The 20,292-nt window shown below is 37.9% G+C and overlaps 1 protein-coding gene across 1 annotated transcript in view; it reads left to right on the forward strand.

The window, feature by feature from the left end:
- The window catches only part of NT5DC1 (5'-nucleotidase domain containing 1), an 87,578-nt gene that overhangs the window by 46,797 nt on the left and 20,489 nt on the right, over nt 1-20,292 (forward strand). Inside the window, exons 7-8 of the mRNA XM_015821572.2 lie at nt 14,901-15,075; nt 18,418-18,515. Coding sequence (XP_015677058.1) covers nt 14,901-15,075; nt 18,418-18,515 — 273 coding nt within the window. The remainder of the gene's footprint in view (nt 1-14,900; nt 15,076-18,417; nt 18,516-20,292) is intronic.

The following is a 20,292-nucleotide window of genomic DNA, read 5'->3' on the forward strand; positions in this document are numbered from 1 at the left end:
TATGCAAATTTGTAGTAGAAATGTCACTAGGATAACTAAATTTAAAACCAAACCATTAGTCCTTTTTAACATGAAATAATTTTATATCTATGTATCTATATCTATATTGTGCCCACCTTGGTTTGAACACTAGTTATAAAGATATACAAAGAAAAAATCTGTCTACAAGGAAATTCTGATGTCTGTTTCTAACAAGTCTTAGATTAGCAAAGAATTTATCACTGCTTAAAAATTCAGTTTTACCACGGCATATGGTAACTTAATCTGTTTTGACAATGTAAAACTACTTTAGAATGTGACAAGCAATCTTGGTGGGATGTTTTCTAATTTCTGCCTTCTTAAAGGCTGAGTCAGTCCTGCATAAGGAGACAATCCTAACCCTATACTGACTTAATTAAATGTTATATTCAATATAACAAATATCGAACAAAAATTAACAAGCTTGACTTTCTAGTTAGGCATGGGAGAGGTCAATTCTGTGAAAATTATCAGATATAACTAACAGTTACTAAAGGGCAGGGTACGTTTGGTTTTTGTATTTAAAAAATATTCATTTGAGGCGAGGGTGTGGCAATGCTTGGACAATGAAATATCATAATATTAAATCCTATTTTTATCTCATTCCCTTTTCTAGAACAACTGGGAAGATATATTTCCCATATACCGTACTTCAGTCTAAGATGATTTGCAATTAGCATTACATATGTGCCTAAACTTTGGATAATTTGGGGAATATTCTTTGTTGAGACAGCTTTATCACCCACCATTTAAAGGTGGCTAGTTTATTAAGATAAACCATTGGACATAATGATATAATGTGTTCTTGCTAATTAAAGCAGAAACAAATACTTTCAAATTCATCAGAGAGAGAGAGAGAGAGAGAGAGAGAGAGAGAGAGAGAGAGAGAGAGAGAGAGAGAGAGAGCATAGTCTCCAACTTATTGAACTTCACCTACTTCCTAGTGAATTTGAACAATGTATTCTAATTTACAGATAAATTTCCACTTAATTTTGCTTAATATTTCTGGAATCATGAGCATAATAGGGATTAATTGTGCTATTGAGAAAGTGGCCTTGAGTTCATTCTTTTCTTTTCTTCAGATTTTTAAAAGTCAGTATATTTTTAAACATCAAATCAAAAATAAAAATCTGGTATAAAAGAATATGAGTTTTAAATGTCATTGAGACTCCAGTCCAAGTGAGGATTAAGCTCCCATCAGTCAATTAATTTTAGAGGAATAAGATATATTTTTTTGTAGTTCATGACAAAGAAAAACAAAGAGTGGTAACTAAAAGTTGTTTTGGACTATATTTTAAAATAAAACAGATTAATTGAAAGAATATTTTTTTAAAAAACAAACAAGATTAAATAGCTCCTTTCATGACCAGGAGATGCTGGAAATCTTGGACACTCATCTCTGTTGTAACTACCCAGCTAACACACCAGCCCTCAAGGCCTATTGGGAGAGTGTCTATGACCATGTGGATGGGCTGAGTGGATTCAGCGACGTCATTCTGACTGTGTACACATCCTTTTCCAGGCTGGGGCTACAGAAAATGATCTCTGCAACAATCCAGAAAAAAGACAGGCCATGCAGGTTTGAGCCACAGGGTTTTCCATCCAGTGTCCACCTGTATTTTTAGGATGACCATTTCCAGGGCAGCCCCTGAAATCCCCTGCCAGGGCCTCCAGCCCCACAGAGAGAGAGAACCCCAGTCTGAAGCCTGCATCTATTGAGCAGTACCTGATCAGCTGCAAGAATGGTACCAGGCAGCGGTAAGACTAGATCAGTGATGGCGAACCTTTTAGAGACCGAGTGCCCAAACTGCAACCCAAAACCCACTTATGCATCATCGGGTGCCGGGTGGGTATGGTCCATGGGTGGGTGTGGTCCATTGAGTGGGTGTGGCCCATTGGGGGGTGTAGCCCATTGGGTGGGCGTGGCTGCGGTGGGACTAAAAAGTTCAATCAATCAATTCCAACTTTGCAAGATCTTTTTTTTTCCACAAGAAGTTGAAATTGACTTATATCATGTGAGGAAATAGAGGGGGGAATTTTTTTTAAGGTATTAATTTTAGTTATATATATATGACTTGTTTTGTTATAATTGATTACCCTTTCACCACGGTGTTTTCCTGAGCACTTCGATGTTAAAATTTTAAAAACCAATAAAATGTGTATATAAAAAAAGAAGTTGAAATTGACTGATTGATTGAACTTTTTTTTTGTACACGGCGGTGGAGGCCTAAAGCGAAAAGGTTTTATAAAACCCAGTTGAAGGCCTAGGACTGGGGCAACAGCACGCATGCCCACAGAGAGGGCTCTGAGTGCCGCCTCTGGCACCCGTGCCATAGGTTCGCCACCACTGGACTAGATGTTCAGCTCGCCTGCTGTAAGAAGCCTCCCCCACCTGAAGCCGAGCCAAGACCAGAGCAACCTAAACGGCATAATCTCATGACATTAGGTTAATTACTGGTAGTTCCCAGTTTACATCCATTTATTCAGCAACCCTTCAAAATTACAGAGGTGTTGAAAAAAAATGGACTGCCCCCCCTCTGGTTGCCGGAAACCAGGAAGTATGGTCCCATTGTAGCCCTCTGGAGATTGGGTTGCTGGTCATACTAATGGCTACCAGATGGCAGTCAGCCATGGTCAAGCCAGCAGGAAGTCAGAAGTCACTCCTACTTCTGTTGATTTCTTGCCCTTGATCATTCTGTTTCTCTCTTTCGGTAAGGAAATATCTCTGAAACAATGACCCAGTGGATCAATCAATAAATCAGAATAGAACTGGAAGGGACCTTGGAGATCTTCTAGTCCAACCCCCTGCTCAAGCAGGAGACCCTATACAATTTTGAGACAAGTGGCTGTCCAGTCACTTCTTAAAAACCTCCAGTGATGAAGCACCCACAGCTTCTGAAGACAAGCTGTTCCACTGATTAATTGTCTTCACTGTTAAGAAATTTCTCCTTAATTCCAGGTTGCTTCTCGTTTTGATTAGTTTCCATCCATTATTTCTTATCTTGCCTTCTAGGGCTTTGGAAAATAAGTTGACCCTCCTCTTCTTCGTGGCAGTCCCTCAGATACTGGAATACTGCTATCATGTCACTCCTAGTCAGGTTGTCTAGTTTAGATTTACAAATACTTGCTCTGTTGTTGTTACAGAAAGATGAAAGTTTGTTTTAAACTATTTTTCCTCTTGATTAAGCAGGGCTAAAGTGCCTTGCATCAGGTTCATTATCCTATTAATGCAAAATTGAGAGGGAGGCTTTATTTGCAATAGACATCTGGATTTTAATGAAAGCTGGCTTGAAATTTCCATCAGGAGCTGTCACTGACCTGATTGTTGGTAGATCAGTCTTTCCACCTTCTATAAAATTCTAAATTAAAACTTAAGTGTTTCTTTCATTCTAGTTGCTTCACAATAAAGATTAGATCATCCTGGAGCCAAATTAGAGAGAGGGTAATTCTCTCTTTGGGGGAATGAGTGGAAGGCTATACATAATGGCTATTGGTGTGATAATTGTTTTTTCCACAAAACAGGTGGAGACATTAGAAGGAGAAATTGTAATGGTTTTGTGAAGCATTACTTCCCCTTCCAAACATCTACTCCTAAAAGAAAATATTTTAGCCAACTAAATCCAGAATATGCAATTTGTCTTATCCTCTTTTTATCTTCCTTCTTCTTTTCTAAATTCTTCCTCTGTGAAATATTTACTTTTATGCTTCAGATATGTATGAAAAAAAATATTTTATGCTTCAGATATGTATGAAAAATGTATACATTTTAGGCTTGTCAGGCAGAGATTAATCTCCTTGGGTTTTTTTAAGTACCATTCCCACTAAGAATTCTCTTTATTTCTATTGAGTTTACCATATCTTTTGGGCATGCAGTTATGTTTTTGATCCTGTGTTTATTGATGAGCAGCCCTGTTTGTGATTGTATAAATATACCTACTGCAAAAAATCCATCAAAATTGAGTGGTATATGTCCCCTGCCGCTGGTTTACAACAACTACACTGCTTATGTTATCACATTTACAGAATGTTTCCAACCCCCCCCCCCCAACTTTCTGTGTCATTTCTGCCTATCTTAGCCAATCAACACACCTCATCTCACTTTTTGCATTGTCCAGAAAAGCTAAGGTAATATTAGTATTCTAATGACTGTACCTTGTCTATTGAGATCACTTAATTTTAAAATTCTGATTGATTTATTGATTATAGTACGCATACACAAGCTTATTTTGAGTTCTCAAGTTGAATCGTTAAGACTCGGAGAGGATGATGTGTCAGAAGACACTTTAAACAATTAGAAAAAGTTCTGTGCATATAGGTCCCTTTAGTTATTAAGAGCTCAGCTACTCTCAGCTCAACTTGGTGAATATTCAGAAATGATAAGTGTTACAGTGCAATGTCTGAAAAGTTCTAATTTCTCCATTGTTGATATACCATTCTTAAAACCAATAATGTTGCATGTAAAATGCTATTTTAATTCAATATGTTGCAGTGTTGAGTTAGAAAGAATGTCCAAAAATTATGTGTGTATCTGAGAGAGGGAGGGGAGAGAGGGAGAGAAATAATAGACTTATATGCTTAATTGCAAGTCTTCAACAAGTGTTAAGATGTTCAACACACCATAGAATTGTATTTGATTGATGCATACAAACTTTTTTATATGTGGCTTGCTCCCTCTGGTGGTATACAAAATTCATAACTGAAAAAAGTTGGGCTGATTTGCAAGTAATTTAGAAGGGACACAAATCTGAGTGCTATTTATTCAATGTAAAAATGAAGCCTGACACATACTAAACAGTGCTTTTATTTCTTAAAATGGTAAGATTACATAGATTCTGAGACAAATAGTTTCAGAAGCCTTTCTTAAAAGTTCAACAGTTATACTTTGTATATTCCCAATACATATTGCAATAAGGTTTGCTGCCTTGAGTAGGGGGTTGGACTAGAAGACCTCCAAGGTCCCATCCAGCCGTATACTTCTATGATTCTATACAAACATTTTAAAAAATATATAGAAGTTACCAAAGGCTTCCATCATTTGTCTACAACTTCAGATTGCCCTTTTTTGATATTCTACAAGGTTCATAAATAAACTCCAATTTAGAGCATGCAATAACAGCATCTCTAAACAGAGTCAATGGAATATTTTACTTAAATAGTATATAGTCATTATTATCACTAACATAATCAACAGTTTATAGTGATATCATTGACACACTGCATCAATGTTTAATGTACAATTTTTATTTATTGTTGAAGGCTATGTGGGGTGGTTCTAATAATTAGAGTCTAATTAAAGCAGAAAACAAGATTTATTCATTTAAATCCATGAAGTTTACAGTATTGAATTCCAACTGCTATCGTCAACTTACAACTTTCAGCACAAATAAGATAATGGTAATGAATAAGTGGAAGGGTCTTCAAAAGAGCCAATTTCGTCTAGTTCTTAAGGAAATGGATTAGAAGCCAGAAGAGTCTTGTTTAAATGTAATCTTGTTCTATTTCCTAAAAGTTATCTATTTTCCACCATATTAAGTCATCTACTTAATAATACAATATCCCCTTTAATAAATCAAAACCATTATATATATTGCCTGGGTTAATCAATAAGTCAAACATATTCATGATAATTAATTTTCTTTTCCCTTTTAGATCTAATTTTTCAATATTAAACAAATCAAATCCTTATTTTCAACTGATTTCCAACTATTTTAAATCTAATAACCAAAATTCCCCTTATCTCAACATCTCCCTTTAATCCTCTAATTGACAATATAAAATCCCATCTAATGAATCAACATTACATTTAAACAGATAAAATGTGTATTTTGGATATTATAGTTTGTTATGAAGTGAGATAAGGGAAACCTTGGTTACCCAAAGTCTGAAAATTATGAATATCAAAGGTTAAATTGAAACATTGATAAGAAATTAAAAAATATATAAAAATTAATAACAGGATATGGAATGTTTATGAAGATTGAATGTAATTAAGATATGTATAAGCTAAAAATTTATTGAGAAGCCAGAAGACTCTTGAGTTCTGGTCCTACCATAGGCATGGGGTGACTGGGGTCATCACTCTCTGAAGGCTACCAAGGTTTACAGTGGTTCTGGTTCTGCAGATCTCCATCTTGAAAGCCAGATAAGTTGAAAAGGGCATCCCTTTGTATAAGAAATTAATGTAGTCTAGGGTAGGGTAACTCTCTTTTATTCTACTTGATCTTAACGGAGAATTCCAGAGAGAGTGCTTTAACTTTTGAGTAGTTTAGGAAAATTGCAACAGTAGTCTCTTCTTCTAAAGTGTGAAAAGGGATTTTAAAATTATTGTAGTTTTTATACTGTTGCTTTTATTTAACTGACTAAATGTAGCTTCTCACATAGATAATAATAGGAATTATAATAGGAATTGTAAGTTAAGAAATACTTCTTTGTCTTTCCAGGAGAACTTTTTCACAATGGAATACAGCCCTGCTCACTTTTACAATGATTTCTGTTTGTCAGTTGTTACTTGATGACATTGCTTTTAAACATTTACATCCCAGTATCCGTTGAATTCGAATGTATGTTTTGTCTTGTTGCCAAAGAGACAGTCAGTGCAATGTAATAAGCAGTGCTTTTCTTAACTAAATGGCATAATGAACAATCATGCTTAAATGACTGAGCACTTAACACTAAAACAAATTACTTTTCTATTTAAGAATTTTCCAGTTTCTTTTGTTCCAAATGGCTGCTTAGATTAAAATAGATGCTTTCCTTTCTCATCCACAAGGGTCATGTTACCCTCTCAGGTTTGATATAGATAACAAGTTAAATAACCTTCAATATATGGAAAGTCAGTTGCAATTTCTGATCTGTTAACATCAGTCCAGACTCATTATGTAGTCCTCAAAATGTTTAGTAATTTCAGAACACTGTCACAAGATGGCAGCAAAATACATATTTTTAGTGAAAGAATAAACTTGTAAAGGAATGCATTTATTTTTCTCAATGATTTTCAAGTGTCTTTTTCTCATTTAATGCAGAAAGCCTTCTGTCATAAACAGATTCAACGGCCTGAGAGATTTAGCTCCCTTATCCATCTGCGCTATTGTTATTAAAAGGCAAACCTTCAAACAGAAATAAAGGGCGGGGGGGGGATTCCACTTGAAAACGGGACCAAATGGATTGTGCAGGCAGTACAGCGAACAGCAACAGTTTGAAATGCAGATGAGTGTTCAAAAAAAGCAGCCTTTTTGTTCCGCTTTTGATAATAAGCATTTCATCTTGTTTTCATTTGAAACAGTTTCTCATTTACAGTATCTTAAGCTTGCAGTATTTTGCAGCACCCTGGGAACTCACTGAGTTGCAGTTTTTGAGTATTTTATATCCATTTGCTCTCCTTACATTTCATCAAGGCAACTATTGCTCAACTTCTTATGTGGTTTACCAGGTTGCATAAGGCAAAGACTATGTTGCCACAAATCCTTTCCTGAAAGAAGAGGGGAAAAATACATCTCAATCTCTGTTTACATTGTGTTTTTATGAGATGTGCATAATAAGTAGCGATTTGTAAGCTTCTTCAGCACTTAAAATCCTGTTTTTCAGTAGAGCCCTACAGTAGACAGGTAATCCTCAATTTACAGTGGTAATTGGGATATGAATTTTCATCAATAAGCAATTCCAGTTGCCTTTGTTAACTAAATCCCATGATAGTTAAGTGAGTGTCATGGTTCTGATAGATAAAACCATTTAAAAGAACTTCAAGGCAAGGATTTCTTCTTTAAAGAACATTTTATTTAGGAAACAAGATATCGGCAGATACAAAGGTGAACCCAAGACTAAAAACTCCCCTCCCCCTGGTTACAAAGTTACAATTGCATTTCCCACCCCAATGCGCTGTCATTAATTACATTCACTAATTGTTACAAAACGAGGGCTCTCCTCCCATCTCTCCAGCCCGCCAAAAACACGTTATCAGCACTGACCTTGGTTCTCACACAGATGAATTGTTTTGGCTAACAGAGAACTACACATCCCCCCTCCCCCTCCTTCATCTAAAACCTCTAAACCAAAATGTGGCAACAAAGACGAAATGAAAATGGCTTCAGTTCGGTTTGTCACAGCGTTGACAGCAAAGCAACGTCCTGCTGGCTTCCCACAGTGGGGAAGCGGCTGGGAAGTTGCAAGTACAAGGCGAGTCACAAGCAGGCCAGCAGATAGATCAGCAGCTGCTGCCGAATGTGCGGTGCTCAAGGATGTGAGGGAGGTGTGGCAATCCTTGGGGAGGGGAGTTACACAAAGGTGCAAGGGAGGTACAGCAAGCCTTGGGGAGGGTGTGAGAGGGAGGCACAGCAAGGTTTGGGTAGGCCAGGGGTAGGCAACCTTGGCTCTTTTATGACTTGTGGACTTCAACTCCCAAAATTCCTCAGCCAGCTTTGCTGGCTGAGGAATTCTGGGAGTTGAAGTCCACAAGTCATAAAAGAGCCAAGGTTGCCTACCCCTGGGGTAGACTATGGCAAGGCTTGAGGAGGGTGCGTATAGGACAGATTTACCCCAGTGATTTGTGACCTTTTCTGCCAGCTTCCCTATTGACTTCCTGGGGAAGCCGGCAGGAAAATGGTGAATATGTGATTATGGGCACTGCCACCAATCATAAGTGTTCCCAGATTGCAATCATGACTGCAGGGCTGCTGGGATAGCAGTTGTAACCACCATTCATTCAGTACCATCGTATCTTCAAAAAATGACTGACCAAATGATCATAATTGGGTATGTCTAGTTTAATGAAAAGAAGGACGAGAGGAGACATGATAGCAGTGTTCCAATATCTCAGGGGTTGCTACAAAGAAGAGGGAGTCAGGCTATTCTCCAAAGCGCCTGAAGGCAGGATAAGAAGCAACGGGTGGAAACTAATCAAGGAGAGAAGCAACCTAGAACTAAGGAGAAACTTCCTGACAGTTAGAACAATTAACCAGTGGAACAACCTGCCTTCAGAAGTGGTGAATGCTCCAACACTGAAAGTTTTTAAGAAGAGACTGGACAGCCATTTGTCTGAAATGGTTAGGGTTACCTGCCTGAGCAGGGGGTTGGACTTGATGACCTCCAAGGTCCCTTCCAACTTTATTATTATTATTATTATTATTATTATTATTGTTGTTGTTGTTGTTGTTGTTGTTGTTGTTGTTGTTGTTATTGTTATTGTTATTGTTGTTATTGTTGTTATTGTTATTGTTATTATAAATCGAGGACTACCTGTACAGATTTTAATGCTCCCTTAACGGTTGTTAAGAAACTATTGGAAACGGGTTTTACTGGCATTGAATTGATCTTGGAGGCACAAGGATGTTTGTGATGCTATTAGAAAATAATTAATCCTTTACAGAACTGCATTTTAACTCCAACCTTAGGATTCAGTAGCATTACCAGAGTCATTCCATAGCAGCCTGACATGGTCCCAAAACAGGACAGCCCATGAATGCACTACCAGTTTGACAGATGCAACTGGTTGGCATAGGCATCTGTAGTAAGCTACAACAGTGTTAAAACATTTGACATATGCGTCCCGATACCATTGGGCAAATGATGTGCTCATATAATTTTAGACATTAACTTGCATTCTAACATCTGATCCAACTATTTAAGCTAACATCATTTGTATTATGAGCCATACATGTTAACATTTGCCCTGCATTAGCAGCAGCACCACACTCAATGGTCACACATGCTGGCTAGGAGTTTACATTGCTGTGCATCGCATGTCTCCAGGAATCACCCAAATAATTATTTTTGGAGTCTACAGGGAAGTGGTTAAAAACACGGAGGAAGAAAAGTAAATTTGTCAAGGATAGTTGGACAGCCAGAATTCAGGATAAAGTGGGACAGCCTCCCACTTGAGATTGAAGAGATCCCTATTCTTTTCTTCTTCCTGAAGTCCACAAAGATCTGGCTCTTACCCCATGCATTGTCTAGGATGGGGGCTGAACTGGGAGTGTTTAGTCGGGCATCTTTGGTGGTGTAGTTCTTATGTTTTATCAATTGTGAGCTGCCTAGGCTCATTATATGAGATAGGCAGCCATATACTGTTAAGATTGGGCATGTTGCAGATCCCATCAGGGAAAGATATCGACTGACAAAATTGGAAGATGGGTCTTCTCTGCTGTAGCCCCTGCTTTGTGGAATGTTCCCTTTTATATAAATACCAACTTTTTGTTGCTGCTCCTTGTTTTGTTGCGTCTCCTAGAAGTTATAAATAGTAGAGATAGAATGAAAAAGTGAAGTAGAGGGATGCATTCATTGGCCTTTGGTCTGCAGGCCTAGAATGAAAATGGTATAAACGTCCACCCACTAGACAAATATCTGAGCAGAGGAAAGTTTGCAACATCTCGGAGGCGGTCAGCCTTTAGTGCTTACTCATTATTGTGTGAGTGCCCAATTTGAAGCTTCTGCCAGATGGTCCCTATTTCCTATGGCAGAGCTATTGGCAGCTGCCATGGCTCTTGCAGCCAGCGCTGCTGAGAACTCTGGCTTTGCCTTTTGCATTTGCGCTTCTTCTTCCTCCTGTTGTGACAGTCAGGCTCTTGGCCTGGCTGGTGCCTTCAGACATGAGGTAACTTTTTCCAGAGGGAACTGAATGATATGGAAAAGTCGTGCTGAATGGTAAATAGGAATCATCTGTGGGCTTCATTGGAATCAGATTTATAACGTTTCTTTCCAAGGCACTTAAACTATTTTATAAATAGATAGCTTTCTCTAAACAGAATGTGATGTGTACATTCCTTTGCACACAAATCTTTTCTACACAAAATAATTTTTTTCTATCAAAATTCATGTGCAAGATGGCTGAGGGATTCTAGGACTTAAGTCCACACATCTTAAAGTTGCCAAGTTTGAGAATAAATAAATAACTATTGCCTTTGAGTTTGTTTTTTGGCTCCTGGCAACTGTCTAGATCAGTGTTTCTCAACCTTGACAATTTTAAGGCATGTGGACTTCAACTCCCAGAATTCCACAGCCAGCATTGCTGGCTGTGGAATTCTGGGAGTTGAAGTCCACATGCCTTAAAATTGTCAAGGTTGAGAAACATTGGTCTAGATAAAGTCCCTACACTTTTCTTATCAAGATTTCAGGAGTTGTTTGCCATTGCTTTCTTCTTAGGGCTAAGAGAGAATGACTAGCCCAAGGTTTTCAAATAGAATAGAGCTGGCAGGGACCTTGGAGGTCTTCTAGTCCAACTGCCTACTCAAGCAGGAGGCCTCATACCATTTCAGACAAGTGGCTGTCCAGTCTCTTCTTAAAAGCCTCCAGTGATGAAGTACCCACAACTTTTGAAGGCAAGCTATTCATCTGGTTAATTGTTCTTGCTGTTAGAAAATTTCTTCTTAATTCCAGGTTGCTTCTCACCTTGATTAGTTTCCATACATTGTTTCTTGTCTTGCCTTCTGGTGCTTTGACCCCCTCTTCTTTGTGGCAGCCCTTCAAATACTGTAATACTGTAGGTCACCCAGCTGGCTTTGTACCTAAGTCAGGACTAGAACTTACAGTCTCCCAATTTGTAGTCTGGTGCCTTAACCATTAGACCAAACTGGCTTATCAAGTTTGAAAAACATTGGGCTAATGGATCAATCTGACAAAAAAAATGTTAGAAAAATGCAGAGAGTAGTCGAAGATTGAGACAGTTAATCCGGGAATAATGCTGTTCACAGTTCAGATAGTTTTATTTATTTATTTTAAAAAAGAAGGTCATATGGACAGTTGTAGTTCAGGGGAAGAACTTCCCAGTTTTATGACTCAGACAGATTTATGTGGAATAAAGTGATTCCAAGTTCTTAGGAATGTAAAGGCTAACCAGTGCTGTGATTTCCACCCAAAAGCAAACTGACTAACAACTGATGCAAGAACAGTGTCATATGCTCTATTTTCTTTCAGAGTTAGTCAAAATATTAGCATAATTTGGGCTAGTTGCAATTGCTAAAAAAAAACACCTATGTAGAATATATGATGATAAACTAAACCAGAAGTTGGCATGTCTCTTATTTGTTTGTTTATAGCAATGTTTAGCTTTTCATTAAATGTCACGTTTTATATCCGTCTTTTTCTACAATGTAAAGAACTTCTAATAGGCCTCCCAATATTTAATTCATTCAAGCATTTTTCTGGGCCAGGCTAACCAGGTTTTCGAAGTAGTTCTTAATAGTATTATGCCTCTTATCTTAGGCTTCAATCTATACCTTTGATTATTTTTATCAAGTTATAGGTTTCCAAAATAAATAGTAGGCAGATTATACTGGACAGTAATTTCATTTCCAGATAAAACTATAACATCCTTTCTGGTGGAGAAACGGTGGGGTTTCATTGCTATTAGAACTCATAGGACTGTATTTGGATTCTACCATTTTGCACTGTATTTGGATTAGAATTTACTAGGTTAAAAAGATTTCATCATAAAGGAAACTGGCAGATTAACAAGAAAGATAGACGAGAAGAGGGAGGGGAGGGGAGTGCATAGTCGTAAACATTTCATTGTGAAGCCTAGCTTGCAATTTTAAGATTGCCAGCCTACCACCAATCTATCATTTCATCTATGAGTTATGAACAAGACAGAACAATCTTAAGTTTCATAAAGTAAAACAACCGGCCTAATTTGCCACTTCTGCCAAATCTTTCCCACTTGTGAAGTAATGACTCCTTTCTGGATTTTTTGACTGAGGATTTTCCCATGGTGACCAATTCTTTATATGTAGGAATGCTGAACTTTTACTAGGGAGAGGACTGGATTTAGAGTTTGAGTAGTGTTGCAAATTCTATTCCCCAACTAATAGCTGGGGCTAATACAAGCATTTCAACATTTCATTTAAATGTAACTTAGTGTAAACAAAATCAAGTATAATTAATATGAAAACTCTTGAATTTTCCTCTTTTATCACTTGGAAAAAAAATCAGTTTCTCCACAATTTGGGTAAAGGAGCCAAGGGCTTAAGGACAAAATGCAACCTACTGTGTTAGATTATGCTCCTTTTCTACAGCTGATATGGCTGATAGTTTAGTTCATTTTAGGAACTAAACTTCTTTACATCTGGAGAATCAAACTTAATTCTCCTCACCTCTGTTCTGCTTACAGAATATCCTTTTGATCTGCCTCAGCAAAGAGGGAGTTAATACTTCAGTGGTATTCCCAAGAATCAGTGATACCTTCTTTGCCAGATTAAATTTAACAGACTGGGTTTTATTATGAGTTCCTTACCAAAATTAAGTAAGTTCTTAATGAAATCCAAATCCAAGGGAAGGGACTAGTCAAGGAAATTCTGGATCTATTAAAGTTCACAATTTATCAATACTTTTCGATGCAAGCAGTTTTGTCCTGTTGAAGTTAGTGGTTTAAATCCAGGTGCTGTTTTGAAACATCTTCCATATTGTTCCTGAAAAATATTACAGTTTCAAGTATCCTTTGATCCTTTTTACATAATAATTGAAGATTACAAAGCTTAAATCTTTATTTTGCTTTTGATCAGAAAAGAATTGGGCACATTCCACATGGAAAAGTAATGTCTAAGGTTTCTTAATTGGTTCAGGGAAGCTGACCACAGATATTTAGTGGGAAAGATGAATATGTGTAGAAATATTAACTGATTTGGTTTGCAAGTTGCAGTCAAAAGTGTAGCCGTTGGAAATTCTGCCCAAGTTTAATTCAAGTACCTATCAGTCAGTAGGAATTGCTGTATTTATCATTCCATTTCATGAGAACTTTTACTTGCTGGATACTGAAACGTTGCATGAAATGTTGCCTTCTTTTATGATGTTGTTTAATAAGTTTGTTTATTAAATTCCAGTCGATACATTCATTTTTAGTACTCAGTTGTGAGGAAGAGTTGTAAAATTATCTCATGTTCATACTTTCTGTTCTGTACTGGGCAGAGTCTGCCTTATGGAGTACTTAGATATGATGATGGATGTGAATAACCCTGCGAGAGTCAGAGTAAAAGAACTTGGAAAGATGGAAGTAACACCTCCATTTCAATTAAGAGATTCCTAGAACCCAAATTCAAAGGTCAACTCACATGGATTTCCACACAGAAACAGGAAGCAATATATCCTAGGAGACAGGCAAGAGGCCAGTGAATAGACATTGTTCTAGCAATTAATTTTCTGAAATGTAGGGGTTTATGTCTCAATCTCCTGTGTCCCTCCTAAAGCATGTAAAATTCTGCTAATGATCTGTTGACTTCCAGTTATAAGACATATAAATATTCCATTACCTAGCCAGCAATGGAACTGGTAGAACCTACTGTTTATACTCCTCTGAGGTGCACATTTCTTTTAGAATTAAAAATTGAGAATCTGCAGGCCACAAGAACACACTTCTGACAGATTAGATGTCCCCTGCTCACCGCAGGGCTTCCAGAAGTACAGTAGCTGGTTTCTCTTAGTTAAGAAATAGCTAAGGAAATGCCAGTTCTTGTTCTAATTAGAAGGTTTCTGGAGGAACAGAACAATATCCAGGTAATGTTGAGGCTGTGTCTTATTAAATTCAGTTGGTTAAAGAAAATATATTAATAATTTTATACTTGTGACCAGCAGTGTATTTTTCCTAGTATAAACTGTGGATTGAAATTCCATTCCCTTGCTTTTTTTTTTTTTTTTTAGAATTCTTTAATAGGTCACAAACCAGGAATGCTCAGTTATGCAAATTCCATCTGCCCACCAGAATATTTATGGCAGCTCCCTTTCAATACCTTTCCCAAAGGAATTCTCTCAGCTGCTTTTTAAAAACTTAAAACATTTTTTTTTAAATTGACTGATGTTTGAATGCAATGAATGCTGAAACAAATGCTAAAAACAGATTCTTGGACATTGATAGGTCATACATGTGGCATATTCAATCATAACCTTATTTTTCTACCTTTCAGAAAACTGTGGAATGTACTTTCCTGAAGTGAAAAGCAACCCAGGAAAATATATACAGCCTTGTCCTGATTCTGTCAAAAAATGGTTAAGAAAATTGAAGGAGAGTGGAAAGATTCTGCTATTAATTACCAGCTCTCATTCTGACTATTGCAGACTCTTATGCGAGTACATTTTGGGGTAAGTGAATGCTGCGTTACTTCAGACTTCTTTTGCCTGCTAGTAGTATAGCAATTAAAAACAGTTCATGATAGTGAAATCTTTCTTCCTGCATGATCTGTTAGCTATTTGGAGCATTCCTCCAAATCTCTCAACCCGGGTAAGGATGGCTGGAAGCCACAAACAATATTACTGCTTGAGGTTGCTACTTTTCTCCTTCTTGAGGGAGAGGGTTAGAAACCTATCCAATAAGTCCTTTTATTCTACATGTATGAAAGAGTTTTAGAATGAGATTATTATTATAAGTAGGCATCAAGTTCTATTATAGCTGAATACTAAATATGAAGTTTGAAATCAAACTGTTTTGTTTCTTTCTGTGTAAGTAGAACAAACTCCTCAGAAGGCTGCACAGGTCACTAGTTTGACTCCTGTCATATTAGTAATCTAAGTAATATTCAATACTAGGGCCTAGTTTGGTTGCTTTCATTGAAATTCATGAGCAGATTCAGCAGAAATATATCAGAATAGAAAGGCCTCATAGAACTCATTTTGCTTCCTTTTTCCGTACTTCCGAATTTCTGTACAAAGAATTCTGGAAATCCCCAAAATCTCTTCCAGATGTTTCCTCCCCCCCCCCCCAATGATTCTGCAAACACCATATTCTGCATATTATACAACATTGTCAGCCATACTCAGGACCAATCTAGAAAGTATGAATAACATAGGGGCTCAGATCCTGTGTGCAATTATTTGGCTGGAATACCTATTGGCTTACTTTATATCTGTTTCGGCAGTCTGCTGTGGCACCTTGATGGATGCATTAAGGCAGGGGTCTGCAACCCCTGGGCCATATCAGTCCCTGTCCTATTAGGAACCAGACCACAGAGCTGAAATTGAGCAGCAGGCGAGTGAACAAAATCAAAACCATTCCCCCCCCCCCCCAATCTGTGGAAAAATTGTCTTTCATGAAACCAGTCCCTGCTGCCAAAAAGCTTGGGGACCGTTGCATTAAAGTTGTTCTTAATTGTACTTTTGTTTTTGCATTTATGTTTTATTTATTAAATTATTCATTCATTCATTCAGTTTGTATGGCTGGCCATCTCACCTAAGCCACTCTTTTAAGATTCTTTATAATGTATTTTTTGTGGCTTGTCATTAGCCTCCCAGGGTTATGTATTTTAAGATGGGCAACCATGTACAATTTCTAAACAAATAAATAAAATGTATAAGGTCACATTATGAATTACATCAAAGTAAGAAAATATCTCCACCTTTGGCAAATCTTTTTTCACACATACCAACACATCGATAATAACTACTACGACGTTTGTTTTAACTTGGGCACTGCTCATCTCCAATGGACTGTGGGCTGTTCAAAACATAATACCATAAAAAACCAATACAAAGCAAAAAGAAGGCCAACATAAAGACAAAATGGAAATAATGAATATACCCAACAAGGATCCATTTTAGCCCTAACCCTGGGAGAAAAAACAGTTCTACAAACAAATGGCAGGGGTGGGAGCCTCATTTCAGGGGATCTCATTCCAAAAAAGTATACTTCCTAGATCAGGGGTCGGCAACCTTAAACACTCAAAGAGCCACTTGGACCCATTTCCCATAGAAAAGAAAACACTGGGGGGTGCAAAACTCATGCACACATGCGCCCCGGAGGGGGGGCTTGATTGAAGAGTTTAATTAAAAAGAAATAGAGGCTGCTGTGCATGAGTTCTCTCTCTCTCCTCTCCTCTCCTCTCTCCGATCTTCTGCTCACCTGGCAAGCTGGCTTCATGCTGTTCTCCGACAAGCTGACACACATTCTTATTGGGCTGGCTCTCTCCTGTCCTTGGTCTGCCAGGCCTCTTCCCCCACTCAGTATGTGTGTGTGAGAGAGAGAGGGAGAGGGAGAGAGAGAGCTATTGCTTTCTGCTGCTTCCTGCGGAGACGCAGCAAAGGCAGGAGCCCCGGCCAATAAACTTCTCAGCTTGTCGGAGAACAGCATGAGGCCACATACACATACACAGAGAGAGAGAGAGAAGTGCAAGTTCCTCTCTCTGTCTTTGTCTCTCTGTCTCTGCAAATGGCGGAGGAGGACTGGGAGCCACAGTAGAAGGCTCAAAGAGCGGCATGCGGCTCTGGAGCCACGGGTTGCTGACCCGTGTCCTAGATGATACTATTTAATCAAGGGGACCTCAAACGCCAACTTTGCCAGCACAAAACGCTGGACAGAAACCATGGGCATGTAGTCCCTCAGTCTGGTCATATGCCCTGTAAAGCTTTATATGTAATAAGCAGCATCTTGAAACACACCCAGAAGCAGTCTGGTAACCAGTACAGCTCATGGAGCAGAGGTTGGCAAACCATCACTGCCTGCATCATTGCATTGTGAACCAGGTGAAGCTTCCAAATGGTTTTGTGTAATATGCTCTACCCCATGTAGAGCATATTACACTAGTGATGAGTAGCTGTTTGTCCAGTTGTTGAATACATATATAATTTATACAGTCTTGTACAGCATTCATTTCCAGATATAACAGACAGATATGTGGCCTTGTTATTTGGTTGCTAGTAGCTAATTAATCTAGATTTCTTAGTATGTCATTAACAGCAGTAATTCATTAGAAATGGATATTTATTTCATGTTTTGTTGAATTTTTACTACTTCCCTGAGGTGTTCCTTCAAAAAGGAGGTGCAGTGGCTCAGTGGCTTTATATTGCTCGAGATGATCTCTGCTCCGGCTGTTCAAGTCCTAGTACCATGTGGCAGGGTGATCTCCTGTCACTCGCCTCAGCTTCTGCCCACCTAGCAAGTCAGAAGCATGTTCTATGCAAGTAGATAAATAGGTACCGCTTTGGTGGAGAGACAAGCTGGTGCTTTTGTGTGGCGGTTAGAATCTTGCCAGCACTGAACCTTCCTGGTTGCGACACCCATTTGCGAGGTGGCTTCAGTGGAGGGGAGAAGAGCCTTGAATGACGCTGCAGGAAAAGCCATTCGTCTTTCTTTCTGAGGTGAAGCTGGCTCGTCCCTTCTGTGGCACACCATAGGAAGTGCACAAACATGTACCTAACAGAACTGGTAATCAAGCAGCCAAACTACTACTCTGCACTAGCATTGTAATCTCCTGGCTAATGTAATAACAACGCCATACGCTAAATTAAAAAAAAAATCCTTCAAAAGACTGGGCTATTTATTAACTGCATGCAGATAACCCATATAAGATATACCTGCATATATCTAGTCCCTAGCTGAATATACTGTTTATATTGTCACAGTTTTCTCCAAGAGAGAACAATAATTGAAATGTTATTTCAGACAGATGAAAATATCACTTTAATTTGTTATTGTTGTTGTTGTTGTTGTAGGAAAGATTTTGAAGACCTTTTTGACATTATCATCACAAATGCCCTGAAACCTGGTTTTTTTTCTCAGACACCAAATCAAAGACCTTTCCGGACTCTGGGTAAGCTAGAATTAAACATATGAGCCATTTTAAGCTGTCAGCAGCTCAGGTTTATAGCCATAGGCATGAACATAGCTTTATTGGGTTTTTTAAAATGGTTCTCCATGATTAAAAAAAAATCAGAGAGAAAAATGGTGAAGATAACAAATATAAAAAAGCAAGATGTTAAGGCATGAATAATTGGTGTGCAAAATAAAAAGGAAGCAGAAACCATCCTTGAAAAATCCTTACATTTTCATGATGATAGACTATGAAGTTAATTTTTAAAATGCCATAAGATTTGTTTTTCTAATTAACTGCTATTTAAGTAGTTTAACCTATCCTTCATTGGGAGACTCTTCCATACTTTAATGCCATAATTATCTCTCTTTATAAGCAGGGCTTTTTTTCTCATAGAACGCCCTTTTTTGGATGGAACCTTGTAGGGTAGGCAAGGCGGGTTGTATGACGTGTGTGAGTTCCGGCACCTTTATTTTTAGAAAAAAAGCACTGTTCATAAGTATTAAACGAAGTGAAGAGCTCTGTCCATTATCAGGGGAAATGGGTTCAAGTATGCTAGTTCTATCTGTGCATTGCCCACCAGATGTAAGAGCTCTATAATAAAAGTCTTATCTGGAAAATTTTCATGGGGATTAGAAGTGCTGATTTTCCAAAATTCTCTGATACATAAAAGGTCTCCATGAGTAGACTTCTGTTTCAGGCAGTCGGCCTATAACACATGGTGACTGGCTCAAGTGCTGGCCCTACCTGAAGAAGACCATGAAAAATACCCCATCTCAGGATAGATTATGCTGGTTCGTTATATGTAATAGAAATGTTACACACACTACAGATTAGGTTCTTCCAGCTGAAAGGCTAATAAACAATGTAATATTATGTCAACATGGTTCAGACTCGATAAATATTTTTTTTAAAAAATGACTGCAGCATAATATTGAGTTAAATGTAACAGCAGAATACATTAATGAGTTGTACATATTATATAGCTTTTCCTAAGATCATGCATGATCAAGCGTACCTTTGATGCCAAAAATTATTGATGTTGTACAATGGTTTGATCATTTATCACAATATTTTATTAATTAGAGTTAGTCCCATAGCTTCTGATAAACTAATATTTCTCTGAAAATCAATATAATTGGAGTTTTAATTGGTTTTTCAACCTTACTTAGGCCTCTATAAATATAATTTTTGGGGGGCATAAACAGAAGTTTAAAAATCCCATCCATATTATATGGATGATTTGAATATCTTTTTGTTCTCACCTTGGATCAGATAATTACGGCTAGGAATTTTAGTCAAGTTTTAAATGCTTTATTGAATTGGATAATATCCCACCTAAATCTGACTCCTTGTGTATGGAAAGTCTAACAAGTTTATATGTTGGAGGTTAACTTTGAGAACATGTGGTAACTTTGAAATCCTCAGGAACAACAATTCATTTTCTTTTCAGTTGCACATGGAAGTTGCTCCTGATTAGATTTTTTTTTTTTTGATACCTTTAAAATTTTGTTTCTCTTATTTGTATCCAACTTGCCTTAAAATAGGTTCTGAATAGGAGTTTCAATCTCTCCTACTGGAAATTCAAATAAAACATAACATAGAACATGGGCCATAGTCTGATAGTGGGCTGTGGCCCATTTGCAACGGGCCATGCAAGCAGCGGGCCCACACGCACGCACAGGTCAACTTGCATGAGCAGCGGGCCGGCACACGTGCATACATGCACACAGCTCCACTTGCACAAGTCAAGGTGCATTCTCATGCAGGTGCGCAT

The sequence above is a fragment of the Protobothrops mucrosquamatus genome, unplaced genomic scaffold (assembly GCF_001527695.2).
Source record: "Protobothrops mucrosquamatus isolate PMUCROS unplaced genomic scaffold, P.Mucros_1.0 scaffold1353, whole genome shotgun sequence".
Lineage (NCBI taxonomy): Eukaryota > Metazoa > Chordata > Lepidosauria > Squamata > Viperidae > Protobothrops > Protobothrops mucrosquamatus.